The following is a 26,133-nucleotide window of genomic DNA, read 5'->3' on the forward strand; positions in this document are numbered from 1 at the left end:
CTATAAGTCTGTCTTCATCAGTTTCAAGTTATTAGAAAGAATTGATTAATAGGAATGTTGAAAAATCATTATCCATTCAAAATGACTACGCGTTACTTGCAACTGTTTGCTTAAGATGACTGGTGGTATCTCTCACCACAGATGTGTATGCGCTTCTGAATTCTACAGTGTCTGAAGTTGAGTGTACAGTCTCATTTTATTACTTGTCTTAATCATGTTTTAGCAATAATACATGCTTCTGGGTTTTATTCTTTCAGAACTTCCATTAACTTGGCTTTTTCTTGGCACATCTTGAGCATGAATGTATATCACATGCATTGGGGTTTAAATTATTTCATAACTTTTTTTTTCCAAAAGTGTTCCATTTGAAGCTTCAGTAGGTTTACCATAAGTAAAAAAATCAGAATTTTTAAACTTAATTAAATTAATCAGTATATTCACATGTCATTTAGTCCTAGGTTAGTAAAAATAATTTTGAGTGAATTCATTCAGTCGGGGCTTCCTTCCATGTTACAAAATAAAGAATGTGCATGCAGATTGTACATCATATGTATTGGTTTATTGTATTTGAGATAATGCTGTGAAAAGTATTGTTACTAGTATAATAATATGTACCTAATTTAATTTTAGATACCATTTTAAAACACACAGAGAGAGAGAATGAAATATGGTTGTTTCTGCTGCACAAGGCAAAATCGGAGGACTTCTTTCTTTGTGTAGTGCAGCCTCCATATAAATACAGAACACAGGCTAGAAAACACAAAATAATTAAAAAATGTACAAGTGGTTTCCATCCTAGAACTGTAAAAGAAAACATTTGCCAGCCATCAGTTAGCTATTTTTTTTAGAAATAATTGGACGATTTAAAAGGTTGGGAATTCTTACTCTGAACTTCATGTCCTTTCCATTGGCGTGAGAATAGTACTTACATATTCTTTGGGCAGGGTGCCGTTGTTGTTATAAATCATCATCAAAATATTTCCGCAATTATTTGTTGTAGATGAGTTTAGTATCCACTGGTTATTTCCTTTATAATAAATTTGTTATGATTGCTGTCAATTTCAGTTCAGAGTAATTTAAAATATTCCTGAAATTTGAAATTTACATAATAATATTTATTAAATAATTGTTTCACGTAGCTTGTAAATTATGTTTTTGTAGTCATCATGTAGGAGCAGGTATTTTCTTGCATATGAAAACAATCACTTAACTTCATATTGCATAACTCCAGTCAGTATTCCTTAACAGTTCTCATCAGGTGTGCTTTGTTTTTGTAATATCAATGTACATTTTCTTGATCTTCACAAGCATACATAACTGAGTCAAATGACTTAATCGCTGGAATTTGCTAGGTCATCCATCACTTCGATCATCTATCATATGGTTTTCTCACTTGTTGATGCATTCTTGAACAGGTACCTGGGGAACGGAAAGGTGTGCAGCAACCACCACAACACCAGCTGCCACCACAACAGCAACATCAACACCAACATGCATTAAGACGATGGGAAGGAGCTCCTGTGATGTATCCTCCTCAACCATTGGTGCATGGTCCATCTCCTTGCCTGACATGTTTTGTGCCAATGACGTCGACAGCAAGGTTTCAGCAACAACAACTGCATCAGCATCATCCAGGGCCTATGTACTGCATGGCTCATAAATTGCAGACTTTGGTCCTTGAAGATGGACATGGCCGATCTGGTGGTAGTAGTGGTGGTGGGACATCTGACAGCTCTAGCAATGGGCATTCACCACCTGACACACCATCAGCACCTAATGCACCTCACTGGGATCGCAGTAAGCTACTATCTCTTTTTATTTTTGTAATACATACAAAATGGCTGCAAACTTAATTACTTACTTCTTTATGTAATTGGACAACTTCCATTTTTCTAGTTTAGTATTTACAGTTTGCAAGCTGAACTGCGTGGAGCTTTCTCAGTATTGAAATTCAGAGAGATTTGAGGTAGATATAGAAGCAAAGAAACCCCTACATAGGAAGTGTTTGTGTACATTGTACCTATTGTGCTTTCTCATTGCCTTAGAATGCATATTCTCTCCTTAATTGCGAAAGGTCTTATTTCACCACCTGTATATCCGTTTCCGTCCTTTCATGACTCTTGCATATTTGACTCGACATTGATACTGACCGCTTGTGCCTTTACCAGATCTTGAAACACGTGCTATTATTTTTTGTTCCTTAAGCTTGATAAACATGGTTTTCTGTTCATGTAACTATTGCAATGTCAACTACTAAGCAGAAATTGATGGAATAAGACATGCAGCAAATCAAAATAAGTTAATGGCTAAAACTAATCATAAAAAGATGCAGTTTGAGTGATTAACTTATATGACATAAGATGTGAACTACTGGTCATTTTAATAAGAATGTAGTTCAAAATTTAGCTAAGCTGTAGTTTGACTCAATTTGTAGAGTGGATTAGCCCTTATTGCAAATCTCACATTCACAAATCTATTATTCATACTTGTATCGTCTGAAAAGTGCCCATACACATTTCAAACCATATAATTTAGTTTGTACCTACAGAATGTATTTTAAACTCATATCTAGACGTCGTCATCATCATCATCATCAGCAGCAGCAGCAGGAGCAGCAGCAGTTATGCTCATTGCTGATTGTTGTGACACATAAAACAAGTGTCTCAATCTCGGACAGTCACCAGTTTCTTAGAGCTTGCTGAAGAGGTGGACTGGAGGTCATCTTGATTTGATTTATCCTCCTGCTCACTGATCTTCTCCTTATATATAGACATTATAAAGCTGCAGCTCACGTGTATGGAATGAAAAGGCCAATTAATAGCCTAAAGCAAAGGGAAAAATTATGTCCATTCATAGTCAAGTTCTGTGACTTTTGCTGTGACAGGGTCAACATTTTGACGCGTGCGCGCGCTCACACACACACACACACACAACACACACACACACACACACACACACACACACACACACAGTTGGCAGTTGTTGCACTGAAATCACAGGAGAAGAGAAGGGCTCATATCACCTGGTGGCACAGTTCGAACATCACACCACTGGAACATCTGCTTAATTGCTCAACAGGTACACAATCAGCTTCCACAACAGAATGATAACTGACAATGAGTTCCTCTCCATTATTATGCATAAAAGGATTGCTACTCATTTTTGTTACTTAATATTAATTGAGATAAATATGATTTAACCGAATTCCTTCAGAGACTCTGCATCTGAGTTTACTATAAACCACCTGAAACCACTTCTACACATTTGAAATGTACCCCTACCCCATCCAGATAATTTATTTTGGAAACAGTATATTAGAATATGGAATCATAGGTGCAAAGTAAGTTATTTTCTGTGGTTAACACAGAATGAACTAGCAAAAAGAAGAGTATTAAACTATAAGCAAATGAGAAAAAAATTGCAAAGGTCGTGAAAACATTAAAAGATGTCATGTCACTTATAACAGCTGCAGATCTGTGTGGGATGTGCTATTTTTATATAACATATTATGAAACATTAATGTAGTGGATATTAAGATGAGTGGTAGTAATTGGACACCAAGGTTACCAGATTGTTACCATTAAAAGTACACAAGTCAGCAGGTTTTCAGTGCAGATGAAAAATGAAAGCTATAGGATTACATTATTAAAAATATAACTATCGACTTACTTATTTACAAATATGACAGGTTGTATATCAATATGCAAAACAGCTATGCTCAAGCATACAAAGGAGTTGGTTTGCAAAGGGGTTGGTGGAACTACTTGTTAACTGCATGTGAGGCTTTCCAGAGTATGACAGAAAATGTGAGCCGACTAATCCTTTCGAAATTGAAGATTAACTAACACTTTCTTCTTCCAGCAGTTTCAAATAAAATAGCTGGAACTGGCTGGGTCAAAGATTTCATAAGCTGGTATCAACAGCTAACCTTCTGAAAATTTAAACAAACTGCCACATTAGTTTTTGGTTATTATAATCAAGCTATTCATTTATATGGTTGTAGCTGGTTCTTTGCATGGAGAACTGAATGATGCAGTTGAATGTGAATTTCGCTCCAGCAATGAAAATCCATCTATTCTGAGCTACAGTCCTAGACCTATAGCAGAAAAAATGAAGAATCATAGACAAACACAAGTGGAGGATGCATGAAAAAGGTAGCAGTAAAAAGTAAAACTGAGAGACAAAAAAGAGGAAAATCAGTAATATGAACATAAAAAATAATGAATTGAAACGTGGAAACCTTTAAAATATTGGGGGGAAAACAAAAAGATATTTTAAAGGAAATGTAATCTGGAAAAAATAAACAAAATAATTAAATGTAAGGCTGCAAGGTAAGATATATTGGATGTATATTGTGATACTGAAGCTCTCTGACAAGATAAATCAGATTGTGAGATAACAAATTAAAAATTACACCAATTTAAGGACCAAATACTAGATTTTGAACCTGTAGGTAGTGTGCAGGAAATAACAACATAGTCGAATTGTAGGGCAAGATGAAGAAAAATTCACTTGTATCCATAGGTACATTATAAGCTTATTATATGACAAATATATTTTTAGTTGATTTAAAAATTACAAGAACTGATTTTATGTAGGTGTTGAAAGGCATCCCATTCTCTATTGAAAACTTCCTCATGGTAGAGGTGTATTTCAACAAAAGTGTTTAGCTGAGATGTAAAATTTGACCTTTTGTTTACTGCTAAGAACTCTGATTAAAATTTGCAAGTTGTCCAACATACTATGGTTACTAATAGTACTGATTAACACACACACACACACACACACACACACACACACACACACACACACACACACACACACACACACACAGTGTACTCCCAGTTACTTGTGTACTGATTATTTCAATTTGCGGATTGCTTGTGCATCTAAAAAAAGAAAGGAAAAAAACGTGTCATGCACACGGGGACCAGCAGAGTGGGTCGCCGGCTGCTGTGAGCATATGACAGAAAATGTGACCCAACCAATCCTTCCGAAATTGGAGGTTAACACTTTCTTCTTCCAGCTGTTTTCAAATAATATAGCTGGAACTGGCTTGGCATAAGTCCACTAGCAAGTAAACTCCACAGGTTCCATGTACTTGCAGAATAGTGGAAGCAGTTTCTTGCACATTACTGTAAGTTCTTGCTGAACTTGCAAGTTGCTGGAAGTTTTCTCAAACTTACGGAAATTTTGTGTGTTCAATACCGGCGTAACAATGTCATTGTCAAAAAGAAGAAAGACAGAAACAAACTGAAAGTGTGTACCATGGGAACTCATAAACATGCATACTTGGCCACCATCGGCCAAAGGAAGTGCGATAAAATTTACTGACTACTTTGTTTCACCAGAGGGGAAAGTAGAATGGTGGTGGAGATGTCTGTATATTTTAGCTTATTTTTAATTTTGGCATAAACATAAATGTGTTATGCTTATAATAAGTAATGTTTGCAAAATTTGAAGAGGAATTAAAAGTCCATCTGTTAATCATCTAGCTCACAGCATTTTTGTGTCCTGTTTATGAATGCATTAGATTTGTAATAAAAGTAAAAATACTGTCTTCAAAAGATGAAGAATGATTAAAAGGTAAACCTCTTGGTAACACAGCTTGCAGCATTTTTCTATCCTGGTTTCAAATATTCTATTGTACAACAGAAAGAGATTTTAAAAAATTGCTTATGGCAGTTTTTAATCTGAGCGAAGTCCTCTGGCTTTTAATTCATTCAGTAGTGTTTCTTGATAAATATGTACTCCTCTGTATCAATTTCCTCACCCAAATATTTCTTCTTTTCCTAACTTGTTGATTTTTGTCATAATTTTTGTTCAATACAACACTGTAAACATCCACTTGCTGATCTCACGACATGTCTCTAGTGGAAACGCTTCTGAAGATACTTGCGGCAAGTTGCTGAAATTAACTTGCCCAAGCAACTTGCAGAAGCAAAGTTGCGTATGTTTTTGTTATAATGTAAACATCTCAGCAAGTGTTTGCAGAAATTATTTTTGGAAGTTCATTGTCTGTGGACAAGGGCCTGAAGGCAAAGGTGCTGGGCTGTGCCTGAGCACATGCAGACGTCAGTTCCTGATGCTGTCGCTACTACCCATCCAGTGGACATCGTCCCAAATACATGTTCGAAAAATCTCAGTTTTTTGTGTTTTTTGATTATTCTGCATCTTCTCCCCCACATTACCCCGAATAATCGAGAATATATTGCAGATATTAATGTTTCATGTGAAAAGATTGTAACCAAAATTTGTTAAAATTTGCCCCCCTCCCCCTCCATCATTCTTGCAGGATTGATGGTAGACAATGTGAACTCTTTAAATGGAAAAGCAGAATACTTTCAGAGAACACATAGCAGAGGAAGTGTTTTTATTTTGAACATATCCCAAAATACTGTTTAAAAAAATGTACAGCATTGATAAGTATACATTTTGAGCAGACTTCCATAAAACTTAGACTGTTTGCAAAGCAACAAGCCATAGGTTTTCAAATCCAAGTGGAAGATTTTTGCCAAGGAAACTGTTTACTACACAGGAGTAAGAGTATGACTCCAATTAATATTGCCATGATTCAGTGCAACAAATGGGTGGTTCTTTTTATTGTGCCACACTAATTGCAAATCACTAAGACAAACTTAAGGCTAGGATAAATGATTAATGTAAGGAAGGTACAGGTTGGACCTCTTGTTGGTTGTCTCAACTAATCATGCAGTGACTAATACCTTCCCATCTCCTTGCTCATTATTAAGATATGTAAAATTAAGTAACCTCTTGTGCTGTATGTTTTGGTGTTGTTTTCATTCTTGAATTTCATAGTTTAAGATTCTATTAGTCTGTTTCTTATATAAATGTCCGGTTATGTTATGACTGGGGACCTGGAAATGTGGCATTTGCTGTTGGTAAAATTAGCATCTGTTTTGGAAAAAAAACAGTGGTTGTGAATAAAATAACCAGCTGAAAAAATTTCATGTTAGAGCACAAACAATACAAATGTACTCCTCTTTAAAACGCTCTGACAGGAAAATGGAGAATCAGCTGCCCTCAGTCCTCATTCCACCTTCCTCACCAAAAATTCTGGCATGCAAACATATTTACCTTCTTTCAACATAGAAAATTCTAAATCCTTGTACCTAGTCTCTCTTTTTAATGAAGACTTCACACTCAGCATCTCTCTCTCTCACCGCCACTGTCTATACATGTCTTTCTCCCACTATCTCATTTTTCTCCTGTTTTTTCTCCTGCTGTCGAAGTCTTCATATATATATATATATATATCACCTCACTCACTCACTCACTCTTCCTTACCACTGTCTCCTTTCTGCCACTTTCATTGTCTCTTTTTCCCACTGCCATTGTCTGTGTCCCATTCTTTTTCTCTCCTCTTGCCACAGTCTCTTTATTTGTCACTTGCAGTCTGCTGTCTTTCTCTTCAACCACAGTTGCTCCTCTCCACATATGTCCTTGGGGATTCCTTGCTGTGGGTTTCGATGTCTTGATTGGGAAACCTATATATGGTCTCCACTTATCTTTTTTTCTCTTTTTAATTTCCATTCTCACTCCCTCTCTCCCTCTCCCTCCCTCTCTCCCTCTCCCTCCCTCTCTCCCTCTCCCTCCCTCTCTCCCTCTCCCTCCCTCTCTCCCTCTCTCCCTCTCCCTCCCTCTCTCCCTCTCCCTCCCTCTCTCCCTCTCCCTCCCTCTCTCCCTCTCCCTCCCTCTCTCCCTCTCCCTCCCTCTCTCCCTCTCCCTCCCTCTCTCCCTCTCCCTCCCTCTCTCCCTCCCTCTCTCCCTCCCCCTCTCCCTCCCCTCCCCCTCCCCCTCTCCCTCCCCCTCCCCCTCCCCCTCCCCCTCTCCCTCTCCCCCTCTCTCTCTCTCTCTCCCCCTCTCTCTCTCTCTCTCTCTCTCTCTCTCTCTCTCTCTCTCCCTCTCTCCCTCTCTCTCTCTCTCCCTCTCTCCCTCTCTCTCTCTCTCCCTCTCTCTCTCTCTCTCTCTCTCTCTCTCTCTCTCTCTCTCTGCCACTTTCTCTCTACCACCCCACCATCACTGTCTCCTCTCTCTTCCTCTGTCACTGTCTCTCTGCTACTCTATTTTAGTGCAAAAAAGTGTGAATATGTTATATGTTCACATGCCAAAATTTTTGGTGAGGAATGAGGATTGAGGCAGCTGGTCCCCCACTGTCAAGAGTCTTTTAAAGAGGAGCATAATCACCTTTTTTGTACTTCAACAGGAGCAGTTTTCTGCTGGTTCTCTTCTTTTGTGTTCTACAGTGGGATATGTTGCTTATATAAAATGAATTCTGTAGATCAGTAAAGTTTTAACAGTTTATTTATATACATAAACACATTTACATACTCTGAAGACACAAACAATAAATAAGTATGCATACTATAAGGTTAAAACAAAATCATCTCCCATCCAACGCAAGTTCATGTCACACTGTTTTACATAAAAATGCACAACATATTTAGGCTACACCTACAGTACACCACAATATGCAATGTTTAATTTGCAGGTACAAAGAATTTCGTACAGCAAAATCATTTTTGTATGGTGCTTATGCTGCCAGGTGGCACTGTCGAGTAATTTTCAGGCCAAAAAATCCTTTATAGACATAAAGTGCCCGTTATACAGAGGCCTTGTGCCACAAAATTTTATTGGTTAAAAAACAGTCACTAAAAACATAGTTCAGTGACATCAGAACCTTGCGATGGCTCCAGAACTCTCGACATGTGTTCACTGTGCCAGTGAAAACTACATTTATGCCTCATGCAGATATTATGTGCATAAGTATGGTAACTTTTGAATCTTTGGATTTCAGTAATGGGTTATGATGCTGGAAAAAGTTTCAAAATTTCCGAAGATAATGAGTACATATAGTAAAGATATCAGTGATTTGCCATGAATAGAAATTATGGAAGTGGCCACCAGCACAAATTGGTACTTTTGATACCCAGAAATCATGTTCTTTTTTTGGGGGCGGCTCAGTAAGTGCTGATGAACAAATGTTGCTTTTATAATCCATCTAAGGCCCACCCTAGACCAGACATATTGCAAAAGAACCAGCAAATTTTCACAATTTACCTGGGCTGGAGGAACTCTGTAATGTTTGCATGTTGACTTCGTGTTGTGGGATAGACACAGTATGCCTATTCTTCCAACACAAATGATCGCTAGGCCAAGGGCTATCCAAAACACTATCAGTAGACCCTAAGATATAATTCTCCTTTGTCTTTAAATATGTCTGCTTGTGTCTGTATATGTGTGGATGGATATGTGTGTGTGTGCGAGTGTATACCCGTCCTTTTTTCCCCTAAGGTAAGTCTTTCCGCTCCCGGGATTGGAATGACTCCTTACCCTCTCCCTTAAAACCCAAATCCTTTCATCTTTCCCTCTCCTTCCCTCTTTCCTGACGAGGCAACCGTTGGTTGCGAAAGCTAGAATTTTGTGTGTATGTTTGTGTTTGTTTGTGTGTCTGTCGACCTGCCAGCACTTTCATTTGGTAAGTCACATCATCTTTGTTTTTAGATATATATTTCCTACGTGGAATGTTTCCCTCTATTATAACTATATATATATATATATATATATATATATATGTTTCCCTCTATTATAACTATATATATATATATATATATATATGAATAGTTCCACGTGGGAAAAATATATCTAAAAAGAAAGATGATGAAACTTACCAAACAAAAGCGCTGGCAGGTTTGTGTGTCTATCGACCTGCCAGCGCTTTTGTTTGGTAAGTTTCATCATCTTTCTTTTTTAGATATATATATATATATATATATATATATATATATATATATATATATATATATATATACAAAGATGATGTGACTTACCAAAATTCAAACTGTTGCCTCATCAGGAAAGAGGGAAGGAGAGGGAAAGATGAAAGGAAGTGGGGTTTAAGGGAGAGGGTAAGGAGTCATTCCAATCCCGGGAGTGGAAAGACTTACCTTAAGGGGGGGGAAAAGGACGGGTATACACTCGCGCGCACACACACATATCCATCCACACATATACAGACACAAGCAGATAGTTCCACATGTGCTGTGAGCCTTACTTTGAATAGATCCAGTTTGCATCATGTGTAAAACTTACTTTAAATTCAAAGAAAACAAGTGCTGCTCATGTCCAATCTTAAATAAGAAGAATCACAATAATGAATGGTAAATGAAGTCACTTTCATTAGCTCTGAAAGGGAGAGAATTAATATAATGCTACCCAGGTTGTAATGTAGGCAGGTAGCATTATATACCCAGTTTGATAATTACAAAATCTGCAGAACATTGAGTTTGAATATGTTGCATAGAAGCCATATTTCAGAAACCTTTCGTGGGCCATGCGACCCACACTTTGCAAAGATACAAATAGAACCGAAAATATGATTAGAGTGGAAGTAGAACCGAAAATAATGATAGTTCCACTTCACAGGAAGACTCTTGGTGTGGTTGTTATAATGGAGACAGTACAACGTAAAAAGGTGACCACAAGTGTTAACAAACGAGAACTTTGAATGCATGATACATGAGGAGCTGTGCAGTAGGAACAAGCACCACCTCCCTATCACAGATCAGCCAGGTTACACCCATATTCTCTATGTCTGCAAGAGCAGAATTGACACATGGACCACTGAGCCTCCCTGGTATTGTGAAATTCACACTAAAACCCCGTGACTGAATGTGCAAGTTTCATTGTTGTAAAACATTAAGTCCAACAGCTGAATCCTACATTGCCATACACAGTGTGTATCCTAAAGAGACAATTCAACCATCCACTGTTTGATGTGTGGCCAGAGCATAAGTTAGGAGCGCACTGATACGTCATTGCTTTCGTTCATAGGTGCACCTCTTTATTTTGCAGATGGGTTCTTACACACATTCTCTTTCCAAATTGGGCTTTGCAGGTGTTGTGTAATACCAGTATATGAAAATTGGTTACTTTTTCGATATTTAGATACAGAATATAACCTATTTCAGACTCTCTGATAAAATAGTTCGTCTGGATACAGTTCACTGTGAAATAGGATTTATTACATAAATTCACATTTTGAGGCAGAATTCCCATCCCTATTTGCATTTATTACAAATGCGAATTTTTCAGGTGGTCCCTAGTTAGACATGTTCTGTTAAGTTGTTGAATGAGACAGAGGCCCAACAAAAACAGCTTCTTATCAAATGATCTACATCAGCTGTCTATAGTTAAGCATTTTCTCCTTGCTTTACCTTTAAACTTGTGCTATAATGTATCTTCATGCAAATATATTCATTTTTCTTGGCTATTTCAGGGAATGCATTGTTCACAGGTTATCCAAGCAAAGATGTGGGAGTTGCAGAAAGGTGGAGTCCTGGTTGTGAAGACCGTTCTGAAAAGGATCAACGAAGGCCTCAGCTTGTAGAGTCAGACAAAACAGATATGCCTGAAATAGTTCCTGTGGTTACGGGACCTGTGGGTGGCCGAAGGCCAGGAGGTGTTGGACGCGGTAAAACCTCAAATCCCCCTGGTTTACAAACGTTACCCAGAGGCCGTGGACCAAGTGCCGTTGTGCCTGAAAAAGGACTGCCTGGTGCAAGACAGCCACGTCCCAGTGATGGAAGCGGAGTCAGTATAGGTCCGCAGCAACAACAACCACAACAGCAGCCTCAACAACAACAACAGCAGCAGCAGCAGCAGCAACAGCCCCAGCAACAGCAGCAGCCACCTCAGCAGCAACCTGGGCAGCCGCCTCTACAGGATAGTCGCAAAGTCTTCACTGTACCAGCAGTCACTGCTGCAGATGTTGTTCATGTGGCTCCATACCCTCCCAGCACTAGTCCGCAGTACCTCCCAAATGGTGCATCAAGAGTGCCAGATGCAACGACTGGTGCTGTGCCCTACCAGCCAGCTGCTGGTGCAACAACTGCCGGTTTTGTGCCAACTGGCCACTTTGCAGGTCTTCACAGGTCTGGAACTGTGTTCCCAGGATTCAGCAGCTACTCATTAAGACCGACATTTCCATTCTCGCACAATGGTGAGCTGGTGTATCAGTATCATGGACCTCAGACGCCGCCACCTCCTCCACCACACCCCACAACGTTTCTTCCAACTCCAGTTGTGTACTCCAGTGTCATGCCACCACCCAAAGTATCCTGTTACAACTGTGGAAGCCAAAACCACCATGCAGCTGACTGCAAAGAGGCTACGATAGAGGAGATAACTAAACCAAGTAAGTATAATCAGTTGTCCTCTCTTTGGTACAATAGCTGTAGTATTGAGAGCTTGAATTTATTCTCGCTGTTGACAAAGAGAGGGCAGTAGTTGTATAAGGGCAGCCTAGCAGACAGCTACACAAAACCAACTTAACAGTAGAAACATTAGGCTTTCAGATCTGTGTGTCACTTTAGAGTGGAGTGAAATGAACATACTTCTTTGATACCTTCAACTTCTCACAAAATATCTGCTGCGGAGCGTCATTGTTTGCTAGTGGAAGCATATGGAGAACATGCTCTGTCGAAATAACATGCAGAGACTGTTTCAACGATTCAAAGAAAAAGATGAGAATCAGTGACAAAATATGTCCTGGTCGGTGTGGTGTACCATATGTCGCTACGTATGGTAAATGTTTAAAGCTTGAATGCTTTCAGGCACAGTTACTCAATTTGATTCACACACATAAATACAGGTACCAACAATATGCTCCGAGACATGACAAATTCATTCTGTTTCATAAGTGCCAAACCACATGTTACAAACCAAGTGAAGGAAACCTTGAGTGGACTTTAACGGGATGTCTTACTCCACCCACAAAATATAACAGACACCACCCCTTCTGATTACCATTTGTTTTGGTCCATGCAACAGGGCCTTTATGAACAACACTTCACATCTTTTAATTATCTCAAAAACTGGCTTCATGAGTGGATCACCTCAAAAAACTTCATTATTTTTATTGCAGAATCCATTTGTTACCTGAAAATTGGAAAAAGATTACAGCTGATGAAGGACACTACTACAAGTAAATTGTTTTATGCCATTCTTTTAAAATAAACGTGGTTTTTGTCGAACAAACAGCGAGAATTAATCGAGTACCCAGTAGCAGCAATAAATCTCTCTAAAATGTGTGCGGAGTGTAATTAACTTCATGTATATGTGCCTATCTGCAATACTGAATTTATGCATCCTGAAGATAAATGATGGTCATAAATATATAAAGTTCAGTTAGTTTGTATTTCTGCTTTATAGACTTATTTGAAGTACTCAGTGGTGGCCATAAGTTACAACTTTTCTGTTATCTGCTTCCCATTCTTCAGCATTCCTCCACATTGGTTACCAAACTAGCTCATTACTTTAGGTTTTCATATGAAGTTTCTAAATTGGCTTCAGTGATAAGCTAGAGTGGGCCTTGTTGCATGTGTGTCATTTACAAAAATACTAGCTACACCCTTATAAATATTGTAAACACTGTTATAAATTTATTACATTCTATTGAATCACAAATGAATAAGTTTAACGATGCAGATAATCAATGTATGACAATGTAATGTAATTGGACATATGAAAAACTACCCCCCCCCCCCCCCCCCCCCCAAATAGCAGCAGGTGAACACACACATAAAAGAACATTCTTTTGTGTGTGTTCTCCTTCCACTGCTTAGTGAGTGTGTTTTTTTTTTCTGTCGAATTAAATGAATAAGCTTCTTATTTCTCTATCCATCATTGTTGAGTGACAGGTAGCAATTACATTATTCACTCAAGTTGCACGATACCATAAGATTCAACATTAATCCGTTACACTTGTGTTCATTGTGTTACCTGTTGAATGTTAAAAAATTGGTAATTGGCATTTTGTTGCCGGCCACGGTGGCCGAGCGGTTCTAGGCACTTCAGTCCGGAACCACGCAGCTGCTACGGTCGCAGGTTCGAATCCTGCCTTGGGCATGGATGTGTGAGATGTCCTTAGGTTGGTTAGGTTTAAGTAGTTCTAAGTTTAGTGGACTGATGACCTTAACTGTTAAATCCCAGAGTGCTTAGAGCCATTTGATTTTAGTATTTTGTTAAATCTGAGTTGGTAAACAGGGAGTGGAAATGACAACATACTGACTCGCCTTTCATTTAGATTTTCTTGTCTATTACTAGTAAAGATAATCACTCCTTTTGCCTTTCTCCTCCACGCCTTTCAACATTTCTCTTCCTCTATCTTTAGGCAAGGAGCTGTCACATTAATTAAGAAATCTTTTTACATATGCTCACTGATTCACAGCACTATATATCATGTCCATATACATTTTTCAACTCTTTCGTGTGTGTGTGTGTGTGTGTGTGTGTGTGTGTGTGTGTGTGTGTGTGTGTGCGTGCGTGCGTGCGTGCGCGGGCGCGTGTGTGTGTCTGTCTGTGTGCACGCGCGCGCGCGCATGCCGTTTTCACCTTCTACATCTTCACCTGCTTCTCTCAGAGTGGAAGTTTATGGGACAACAGTGGAATAGTAGAGATCAAATTGAATAAAACTTATGTGTCGTTAACAAAAATAATCCATTTTTCAACATATAATTGGATGGATAAAAAGATCTTCTCCTCAAATTATGGCAGGAGAAAAAACACAAAAGCTATGGAAATGTGCAAGCTTTTGAAGCCAGTGATTCCTTCTTTTGGCAGAAGGGTTGAGGGTAAGGAATAGGGATGAAGGAAAAGGGCTAGTGAGGTTTAGGAAATAGGGAAGCTGTGGAAAAGTTACCCAGAACTTCAGGTCAGGGGAGGCTACCAGGCAGGATGAGAAGCAAAGGCTGACTCCTAACCTGGGATTCTTACATAACAAGCTGACTTATGGAAGTGAATATTATAATCCACACTGTACTGAATCAGAGTTCAGCAGTGATATCCAGTGATATGTATGTTAATGGCAATTTCAATTAACACCATTTACAGTCATCTTCTCAAGCAGCCATAGGCTGATCACTTGTGAAATTTTGTTATGTTAGTGTCAATTATGCTGTTACTAAAAAGCTTGAAACCGGAACATCTCAACATGCTCTCCTTAAAATTTACAGAATTTTATTTTCATCAATAAATTGTTTTTGCTTTGGTCACTGATTAAGACACTGAATTTCCTTCAACATATGAATATGCACTTTCACCCAGTAACACATAAATTAACCTGTTTCACATTACACAGAATACCCATCCACACCTCTACTATTTTGATACTGGTAATAATTGCACTTTATTGAAACTTTTATAACTGTAATAGGTAGCGCGAAATCTTGAACAAATGAGTTAATGTATTTCACTTTAAAGAGAAAAGGTAAACAGAAAAAGAAGTGAAGTAGTAGTCACCAAACAGTAAAACACATACAGTGCTTCATGGGAATAACTGTTCACTGAAAGTGTGTTGTGGAGTTGTTGGCTCATCTTTTTTCTTCCTGGTGTCAGCCAGCCACAGTCAGCTGCTATGTTGTTTTAACATCTTCTACATCTTTGTCCTTATTTAGTCTAAGTTGTAATCTTGACATGATACCATATTTTCGTGCTTCAGTGTGGGTACACACAAGGTTGCAGCAGTTTTGTTGCTTTTAATTTCTATTGTTATTTTCTATTACTGTGCCCCTTGTCTCCTACTATTTTCGTCCACACACTAAAGACCTTACTATTGTGCGGTGAACACACACTATCCCTTCTGCTCCCTGAAACTAAATAATGCCCTTAATGAACCATCAAGCCCTTTTTTATTCCCAAAGCTTTTTATCATTGTAGTAAACGATCAAGTGATCAGGACGCATTTTAAGGAACTAAGATTTGAAAGATACAGAGAAACAATACACAGTTGCCTCCATTTGTTACCTCTGTGTGTTGAAGGATCACAGCCTCCACAAGGACAAGTGCTAGTTGAGCCTGTGAAGGACAGAGAACATATTAATATACGGAAAAAGTCATCCTCTTGTGCTGACCACTAGTGATGGAAACAACAAAATGAGACATCTAATACTAAAATAAATATGTTACCAGATCAGTATACAATGGCATCCATATTGATTATGGAATAATTCATGTTGATTTATGCCCAAGGACAAACTTAAATTGCCATCTACTTTCAGAAAAACTGTGGTACCTCCTGTACTGGCATCTGACAGGTACTGTGTTACAAAGAAAGTTATTGGAAATAGTATGTGCCCGAATTCTTGATTCGAGGTCAAAGTATCAGTTTGTAGAATATGTTTGAAGCAAAGCATTTCACTAAAAATATTAAACTCTATCGTAATTGAAGACATTTTCCAGTATACACTTTAGTTTTGGTTGTCAGTATGTTTTTTTGATTGGTGTAGGTTTGATCTTGGTGACACTGTAGTACTGCTTGACAAATAGAGTTTTCATAGACTGTTGCTACTTGAAGTTCATTGCTTACTTGCCATAATAGGCTATTTAAATGGAAAAATATTTCTTCATTTTGAACAGTATCTCACCCATTTCAAAGAGCTCTCTCAGTTGTCCCATTTTGTGTGGGTTGTTTTTCACTTCTGTCAGTTATTCTGTTGTAGTCAATTGTGTTGCAGTTGAGGAGTTATGAGCTGACAAAATGATATGACAGTATTGGTTTAGCTGAAGTTCAGACAAAATACTATTCTTACTTTTTAAAAAAATTGATGGACCTTGTGACCTTGATTCAAATGCTAAAATAACTAGGCTGACTTAAGTGAGTGCTGACATAAGTTTTCACAGGACTGTGAGACACCTGGTGCTTTACTCACAAGTTTTTTCTGCCTTAAAATGACTGGGGCAAAACTAACTTCTGAACCACTGAAAGATGATCACTGGTTTATTGTGAGTACATTACACTGGGCTCAAATAACTCAGTACCCATTCTGTATACCAAGTCCAGTGACACGCCAATCCTGTTTGCATTGTATTTCACTTACATTTTTCGTGAGTGACTGATAACCTATGACAGTGATGCTAGCCAGATTAGAGGGTGAGGGAAGTCTTAAAAGAACACATTGGTGCTTTTTAAGAGCTGCAGATGGTATGGAAACCATGCCAGGCATCATGTGACTTTCCACCACTGACCTGAATCACAGTGGTTTTATCGTAGGATGGCAATTCCTCTGGAAAACCCAGAATTCTCAGAGAATTAAATTTTACCTGGAAAAATCAGGGAAATCTCAGGGAATTTCATAAAAACTGAGGACATCCTTTATTTTTGACATAGCATTGAAACAGAATTTTATTGAGTTTTATAAATCACAACTTTTAAAGTTTGAAGTGTGTTTACAATACTTTACACGTGTCACCTGGTCAGACACCGGTACACACCTCGTTTCCATAAGATACAAATTTTGTTAACTGAAAAAAGTAATGTTTCGCATTTCCCAGTTGAAAAAGTACGTATACAATATCAAATTAAGAATGTTTTTTTATTAAGTAAACTATGTATAAACTTTTTGTATAAACTAGTTTACAGAGATTCAATCAAAAGAGTTAAACCTGACTAGGACTAGTAGAAAACAAACAAACAAACAAACAAAAAATGTTCCCAACAACCCTTCCTTTTACAAAATGTCACTCTAAATGACTTTCATTACTGTTATGATCGATTTTACAACCATCGACACAAAAATAGTCACAGTGTTGTAGCCGTAAATATTGGCCGCATCCTTCCCATGTATATTTGGTGAGTTCTGTCATTCGCTTTTGTTTACGGGCTTCAGTATAAGTTGTTGCAGAGGTGCTCAAAGTTTGTGGTATTTTACCTTAAGGAAGTAGTTTTCAAATATGTAAGTCTGTATCGCGTGGCAAGTGTGGGAGTTATGATCGCCTAATCCAGTGACTATGAGCTCTTTACCCAGCTCACCAAGGAAAACTCGGCAAGATGGAATGTTTTGTCCATTCCCCAGGCAAATGACTTGACTCTTGAGACCTGCTACATTTAGAATGGTGGAAAACACTAACATTGGCCACCTTTTTGTGCCTCTTGGGTACTGTAAGCAGAACCCATTTGTCAACCATGTCCACAACAAGTTTGTTTATTATAATACATAATCAGTTCTGGGTTTCTTTTCTTCCCACTTCTTTCATCAATTGCTCCATCAAAATGTATCCTGGAAATCAAGAGCATGTTCTTTTTATTATTTTGTCGTATGGCACATATGAAACCATAGTGCCTTCTTTATTGAAAGCAAAAATGCTGGAGAATGCCACTCTGTCTCAGATCTTTCATTTCTTTTGGAATTTGCCATTTGTTCTTTTTCAAAATCCCCACATAGGACAGGCTATATTTTGTTGATAAGGTGTGAAGGAGAGTAAAATCACTGAACTGGTTGCCAGCTGTTATATTACAACCTGATTTAGTAAGAGTGGCAATCAGGCATTGAACAACATCCAAAGATCTATTACTAACCTAGAAAGGGCCATCATGTTGCTTGCTTGCATAAATTTCCATGTTGCATGTATAATGCTGGAATCAATGGCAGGAAGCATTTAACCCCATATTTAGCTGGCTTGGAACATATATATTGAATAAAGTCTCACCTTCACCTAAAAGTCTCCAATTTGTCATCAGTGACGACTTCTTCTCCCAGTTGATAACTCTAGTGACAGTTCTCGATGAATTTTTCAAAAATCTTCGTGATAAGGGAAAGGTGATTGCGCACGTTTTGCTCTTCTCTGGTTTGGCGGTCATAGAATTCTAGGAGTTTGAATTAAGAAGCAAAACCTATTGACACCCATGGTGAGACAGAATATCTCAATCCCAAATGCATAACCAGCTCATAAATCTCACACGTTCACATTGCTTGCCATATAAGGTCCAGCAATATAGAGGACATCAATAAATGCTTTTATCTCAGTTTTTTCACTCTTTTTAGCGTCTCTGTCATGTGAATAATCATGTTGGATTCCATCGTATATTGGTTAGTGAACATTACAACCATTTCTAATATGCTGTCATCAGATAAATAGAGCCATCTTTCGAGAATGGTCTATGACTCTTTTATCTTTCTGACTGCGCCTGGGAGACATCATATGAGGTTGTGTTTGCCCCTCTTCCTATGTGCATAATGTGCTTTTCTCCATGAAATTGAATCCGATTCTTTTCTTCCAGCTTTTTGAGACACACAGAAGAGGTCTCATTGTCTTCACAATCAGGTGGTGTGTCTGAATCAGATTTTTCAGTGTCTGAGTGTTAAATGCTATTGACATATTCTGTATTCCTAAATTTCCAGAACACTTTTGACACTGTACCACACAAGCAGCTTGTAGTGAAATTGCGTGCTTATGGAATATCATCTCAGTTATGTGACTGGATTCGTGATTTCCTGTCAGAGAGGTCACATTTCATAGTAATTGACGGAAAGTGATTGAGTAAAACAGAAGTGATTTGTGTTGTCCCCAAGGTAGTGTTATAGGCCCTTGCTGTTCCTTATCTATATAAACGATTTAGGAGACAATCTGAGCAGCCATCTTAGGTTTTATGCAGATGACACTGTCATTCATCGACTAGTAAAGTCATCAGAAGATCAAAACAAATTGCCAAACTGTTTCCACATGAGTGCTAAAAGGAATCTGTTAAACTTTCATTACATGATAGATCAGTCAAATCTAAAGGCTGTAAATTGAACTAAATACGTAGGAACTACAATTACAAACAACTTAAATGAGAAGGAACACGTGGAAAATGTTGTGGGGAATGCTAATCAAAGACTGTGTTTCATTGGTAGGACACTTACAAAATGTAACAGATTTAGTAAAGAGACTGCCTACACTAAGCTTGTCCGTCCTCGTTGCGAATACTGCTGCGTTGTGTGGGATCCTTACCTGATAGGATTGACGGAGTACATTGAGAAAGTCCAAAGAAGGGTAACACATTTTGTATTATCGCGAAATATGAGAGAGAGTGTCACCGAAATGATACAGGATTTGGGTGGACATCATTGAAACAAAGGTGTTTTTCATTGCGGCAGAATCTCCTCACGAAGTTTCAAACACTGACTTCCTCCTCAGACCTGGAATTCTACATCTACATCTACATCTACATCTATACTCCGCGAGCCACCTTACGGTGTGTGGCGGAGGGTACTTATTGTACCACTATCTGATCCCCCCTTCCGTGTTCCATTCACGAATTGTGCGTGGAAAGAACGACTGCTTGTAAGTCTCCGTATTTGCTCTAATTTCTCGGATCTTTTCGTTGTGATCATTACGCGAGATATATGTGGGCGGTAGTAATATGTTGCCCATCTCTTCCCGGAATGTGCTCTCTCGTAATTTCGATAATAAACCTCTCCGTATTGCGTAACGCCTTTCTTGAAGTGTCTGCCACTGGAGCTTGTTCAGCATCTCCGTAACGCTCTCGCGCTGACTAAATGTCCCCATGACGAATCGCGCTGCTTTTCGCTGGATCATGTCTATCTCTTCTATTAATCCAACCTGGTAAGGGTCCCATACTGATGAGCAATACTCAAGAATCGGACGAACAAGCGTTTTGTAAGCTACTTCTTTCGTCGATGAGTCACATTTTCTTAGAATTCTTCCTATGAATCTCAACCTGGCGCCTGCTTTTCCCACTATTTGTTTTATGTGATCATTCCACTTCAGATCGCTCCAGATAGTAACTCCTAAGTATTTTACGGTCGTTACCGCTTCCAATGATTTACCACCTATGGCATAATCGTACTGGAATGGATTTCTGCCCCTATGTATGCGCATTATATTACATTTATCTACGTTTAGGGAAAGCTGCCAGCTGTCGCACCATGCATTAATCCTCTGCAGGTCCTCCTGGAGTACGTACGAGTCTTCTGATGTTGCTACTTTCTTGTAGACAACCGTGTCATCTGCAAATAGCCTCACGGAGCTACCGATGTTGTCAACTAAGTCATTTATGTATATTGTAAACAATAAAGGTCCTATCACGCTTCCCTGCGGTACTCCCGAAATTACCTCTACATCTGCAGATTTTGAACCGTTAAGAATGACATGTTGTGTTCTTTCTTCTAGGAAATCCTGAATCCAATCACAAACCTGGTCCGATATTCCGTAAGCTCGTATTTTTTTCACTAAACGTAAGTGCGGAACCGTATCAAATGCCTTCCTGAAGTCCAGGAATACGGCATCAATCTGCTCGCCAGTGTCTACGGCACTGTGAATTTCTTGGGCAAATAGGGCGAGCTGAGTTTCACATGATCTCTGTTTGCGGAATCCATGTTGGTTATGATGAAGGAGATTTGTATTATCTAAGAACGTCATAATACGAGAACACAAAACATGTTCCATTATTCTACAACAGATTGACGTAAGCGAAATAGGCCTATAATTATTCGCATCTAATTTATGACCCTTCTTGAAAATGGGAACGACCTGCGCTTTCTTCCAGTCGCTAGGTACTTTACGTTCTTCCAGCGATCTACGATAAATTGCTGATAGAAAGGGGGCAAGTTCTTTAGCATAATCACTGTAGAATCTTAAGGGTATCTCGTCTGGTCCGGATGCTTTTCCGCTACTAAGTGATAGCAGTTGTTTTTCAATTCCGATATCGTTTATTTCAATATTTTCCATTTTGGAGTCCGTGCGACGGCTGAAGTCAGGGACCGTGTTACGATTTTCCGCAGTGAAACAGTTTCGGAACACTGAATTCAGTATTTCTGCCTTTCTTCGGTCGTCCTCTGTTTCGGTTCCATCGTGGTCAACGAGTGACTGAATAGGGGATTTAGATCCGCTTACCGATTTTACATATGACCAAAACTTTTTAGGGTTCTTGTTTAGATTGTTTGCCAATGTTTTATGTTCGAATTCGTGGAATGCTTCTCTCATTGCTCTCTTTACGCTGTTTTTCGCTTCGTTCAGCTTTTCCTTATCAGCTATGATTCGACTACTCTTAAACCTATGATGAAGCTTTCTTTGTTTCCGTAGTACCTTTCGTACATGATTGTTATACCACGGTGGATCTTTCCCCTCGCTTTGGACCTTAGTCGGTACAAACTTATCTAAGGCGTACTGGACGATGTTTCTGAATTTTTTCCATTTTTGTTCCACATCCTCTTCCTCAGAAATGAACGTTTGATGGTGGTCACTCAGATATTCTGCGATTTGTGCCCTATCACTCTTGTTAAGCAAATATATTTTCCTTCCTTTCTTGGCATTTCTTATTACACTTGTAGTCATTGATGCAACCACTGACTTATGATCACTGATACCCTCTTCTACATTCACAGAGTCGAAAAGTTCCGGTCTATTTGTTGCTATGAGGTCTAAAACGTTAGCTTCACGAGTTGGTTCTCTAACTATCTGCTCGAAGTAATTCTCGGACAAGGCAGTCAGGATAATGTCACAAGAGTCTCTGTCCCTGGCTCCAGTTCTGATTGTGTGACTATCCCATTCTATACCTGGTAGATTGAAGTCTCCCCCTATTACAATAGTATGATCACGAAACTTCTTCACGACGTTCTGCAGGTTCTCTCTGAGGCGCTCAACTACTACGGTTGCTGATGCAGGTGGTCTATAGAAGCATCCGACTATCATATCTGACCCACCTTTGATACTTAACTTAACCCAGATTATTTCACATTCGCATTCGCTAATAACTTCACTGGATATTATTGAATTCTTTACTGCTATAAATACTCCTCCACCATTGGCGTTTATCCTATCCTTGCGGTATATATTCCATTCTGTGTCTAGGATTTCATTACTGTTCACTTCCGGTTTTAACCAACTTTCCGTTCCTAATACTATATGCGCACTATTTCCTTCAATAAGAGATACTAATTCAGGAACCTTGCCCTGGATACTCCTGCAGTTTACCAATATTACGTTAACTTTTCCTGTTTTTGGTCTCTGAGGACGGACATTCTTTATCAACGATGATAATGTCCTCTCTGGTAAGCCGTCAGGTATTTTATCGTTTCGCCCAAGGGGGGGTCCCTCTAACCTAAAAAACCCCGTGTGCACGCCACACGTACTCTGCTACCCTAGTAGCTGCTTCCGGTGTGTAGTGCACGCCTGACCTGTCTAGGGGGGCCCTACAGTTCTCCACCCAATAACGGAGGTCGATGAATTTGCAACCATTATAGTCGCAGAGTCGTCTGAGCCTCTGGTTTAGACCCTCCACACGGCTCCAAACCAGAGGACCGCGATCGACTCTGGGCACTATGCTGCAGATATTAAGCTCAGCTTGCACTCCGCGTGCGATGCTGGTTGTCTTCACCAAATCAGCCAGCCGCCGGAAGGAACCAAGGATGGCCTCAGAACCCAAGCGGCAGGCGTCATTCGTTCCGACATGTGCTACTATCTGCAGCCGGTCACACCCAGTGCGTTCAATAGCTGCCGGAAGGGCCTCCTCCACATTACGGACGAGACCCCCCGGCAAGCACACCGAGTGCACACTGGCATTCTTCCCCGACCTACCCGCTATTTTCCTGAGGGGCTCCATAACCCGCCTAACGTTGGAGCTCCCTATAACTAATAGGCCCGCCCTCTGTGACTGTCGGGACCTTGCCGGAGAATCGGCCACTGGCCCAACAGGCGAGGCACCCTGTGGTGGCTCGGAAACGATGTCATCACCACTAGGAAGCACCCCGTACCTGTTGGAAAGGGGTAAGGCAGCCGCCACGCGGCCAGATCCCACCTTCGCCTTTCGGCCAGGCACGCGCGAGCCCACCACTGTCCGCCATTCACCCTGGAGTGATGGCTGACCGGTAAGATGCTCACTGCCGGAAGACGCAGCGACATCGGGGGTTCCATGTGATTCCAAGGCCACCGAAGTAGGCATAGGTCTCACCACAGTTGCCCCAACGCCACTACGAGCCGACGCCTGCGCCTCGAGCTCGATGAGCCTAACAGACATAGCCTCCACCTGCCCCCGAAGAGTGGCCAATTCTCCTTGCGTCCGCTCACAACAACCACAGCCCCTACACATGACTATGTTTACCCTACTCTATACGGTGACAAATTCCCAAGATAATCTTCTGATGAGCTACTCTGATAATCAAGAAACACTCACTGAAATACGAGACGCGAAAACTACGCTAGGTTTTCCCAGAAAAACTATTTAAAAGCTAAGCGCAGCAAATAAGTACAAAAACGCTTTATACAAACAGTACTCGCTGCTGCTGGTGCTGTCGCTCTGGCTGTCACAAGACAACTGCTGATTCAAGTGACTAGTGGCTAACGGCCGCGAAACAAACAAAAGACGGTTTTAGGGCGCTTTCTGTTCTAAACGATCAAGAAAACACTAAGAAATCTAACACGAAAACTACGTAAAGTTTTATCAAGAACTGTTAGTTACTATGCAGGGCAGATAAACACAAATAGAATCCCTTCCTTAGTGGAAGGTCGTAAACAAAATGCAAAATAAACGCTTTATACAAACACTACTCGCTGCTGCTGGTGCTGTCGCTCTGGCTGTCACAAGACAACTGCTGATTCAGGTGACCAGTGGCTAACGGCCGCGAAACAAACAAAAGACGGTTTTAGGGCGCTTTCTGTTCTAAACGATCAAGAAAACACTAAGAAATCTAACACGAAAACTACGTAAAGTTTTATCAAGAACTGTTAGTTACTATGCAGAGCAGATAAACACAAATAGAACCCCTTCCTTAGTGGAAGGTCGTAAACAAAATGCAAAATAAACGCTTTATACAAACACTACTCGCTGCTGCTGGTGCTGTCGCTCTGGCTGTCACAAGACAACTGCTGATTCAGGTGACTAGTGGCTAACGGCCGCGAAACAAACAAAAGACGGTTTTAGGGCGCTTTCTGTTCTAAACGATCAAGAAAACACTAAGAAATCTAACACGAAAACTACGTAAAGTTTTATCAAGAACTGTTAGTTACTATGCAGAGCAGATAAACACAAATAGAACCCCTTCCTTAGTGGAAGGTCGTAAACAAAATGCAAAATAAACGCTTTATACAAACACTACTCGCTGCTGCTGGTGCTGTCGCTCTGGCTGTCACAAGACAACTGCTGATTCAGGTGACTAGTGGCTAACGGCCGCGAAACAAACAAAAGACGGTTTTAGGGCGCTTTCTGTTCTAAACGATCAAGAAAACACTAAGAAATCTAACACGAAAACTACGTAAAGTTTTATCAAGAACTGTTAGTTACTATGCAGAGCAGATAAACACAAATAGAATCCCTTCCTTAGTGGAAAGTCGTAAACAAAATGTAAAATAAACGCTTTATACAAACACTACTCGCTGCTGCTGGTGCTGTCGCTCTGGCTGTCACAAGACAATTCTCGGGGAATTTTTTTCCAAGTTTGAGCATCCACCCTTATGGAATCAATCCAGTAATATGGGTGACCCTGAAAGAATGTTGTTGAGATGTGCCCATTAAATTGGCAGATTTGTTGTTGTATCAATGCAGACCATCCAACATGTCTACGAGGGACACTGTAACCCTGGCAGTCATGTAAAACAGTGTCAGAACAGTGGTCATAAAAAGATGCAAACTTACCGGGACAGGAAAGGAGTGTCACATCTTATAAGTGACACTTGATTTCAAACCCATCAGGCATTGGTGCTGTTGTTGAATGCAAGTCCACCTCAGCTAATTTCCAAGTGAACATTATGAAGGTGACAGCAATCAGTAGACATTTGGTGATGGGTATCTCAAGGAAGGCCATTAATCACAGAGGCACATAAAGCTGCACATCTGCAGTGGGCAAATCAATACATAATCTGGCAGTACGTGACTGGAGGTATGTGGTGTGGTCCTATGAGTCACAATTTTGCCTCCTTTTCAGATGATGTGAGACTGGTGAGTGCACCGATGGCCCAATGAGCTGCTTAACCCACAATGTGTGGAGAGTGTAGTTCAGGCCAAAGGTGCTTTTGTGACGTTTTAGGGGTCTTTTTCGTGCCATGACATGGGTCCAATCATTCAGCTTGCCTTGCGCGCTAACCGAGGTCTTATTTCAGCGTTCTTGATGATCTGGTATTGCCGTTTCTTCCACATCATTGTGCTGATCATGCTGTGGATAATGCCATCTTTTGGGATGACAACTACTGCACATATATGTTCCTGCCTGATTTGATGAAAACCCAAACACCCTACCACACCTCAACGGGCCAACTTAAATCACATGACCTTATTACTCCTGTAGAAAATACCTGGAACTATTTCAAATAGCGGGTGAAATGCAGCAATCGGCATTT

The 26,133-nt window shown here is 39.9% G+C and overlaps 1 protein-coding gene across 2 annotated transcripts in view; it reads left to right on the top strand.

The window, feature by feature from the left end:
* Positions 1-26,133, top strand: part of LOC126457758 (atrophin-1-like) — a 76,640-nt gene that overhangs the window by 47,941 nt on the left and 2,566 nt on the right. Inside the window, exons 5-6 of one of the 2 annotated variants that reach the window (XM_050094318.1) lie at positions 1,416-1,797; positions 11,300-12,217. In XM_050094318.1, the coding sequence (XP_049950275.1) occupies positions 1,416-1,797; positions 11,300-12,217 (1,300 nt within the window). The remainder of the gene's footprint in view (positions 1-1,415; positions 1,798-11,299; positions 12,218-26,133) is intronic. The other variant, XM_050094319.1, reaches the window with a different exon arrangement.

The sequence above is a fragment of the Schistocerca serialis genome, chromosome 2 (genome assembly GCF_023864345.2).
Source record: "Schistocerca serialis cubense isolate TAMUIC-IGC-003099 chromosome 2, iqSchSeri2.2, whole genome shotgun sequence".
NCBI lineage: Eukaryota > Metazoa > Arthropoda > Insecta > Orthoptera > Acrididae > Schistocerca > Schistocerca serialis.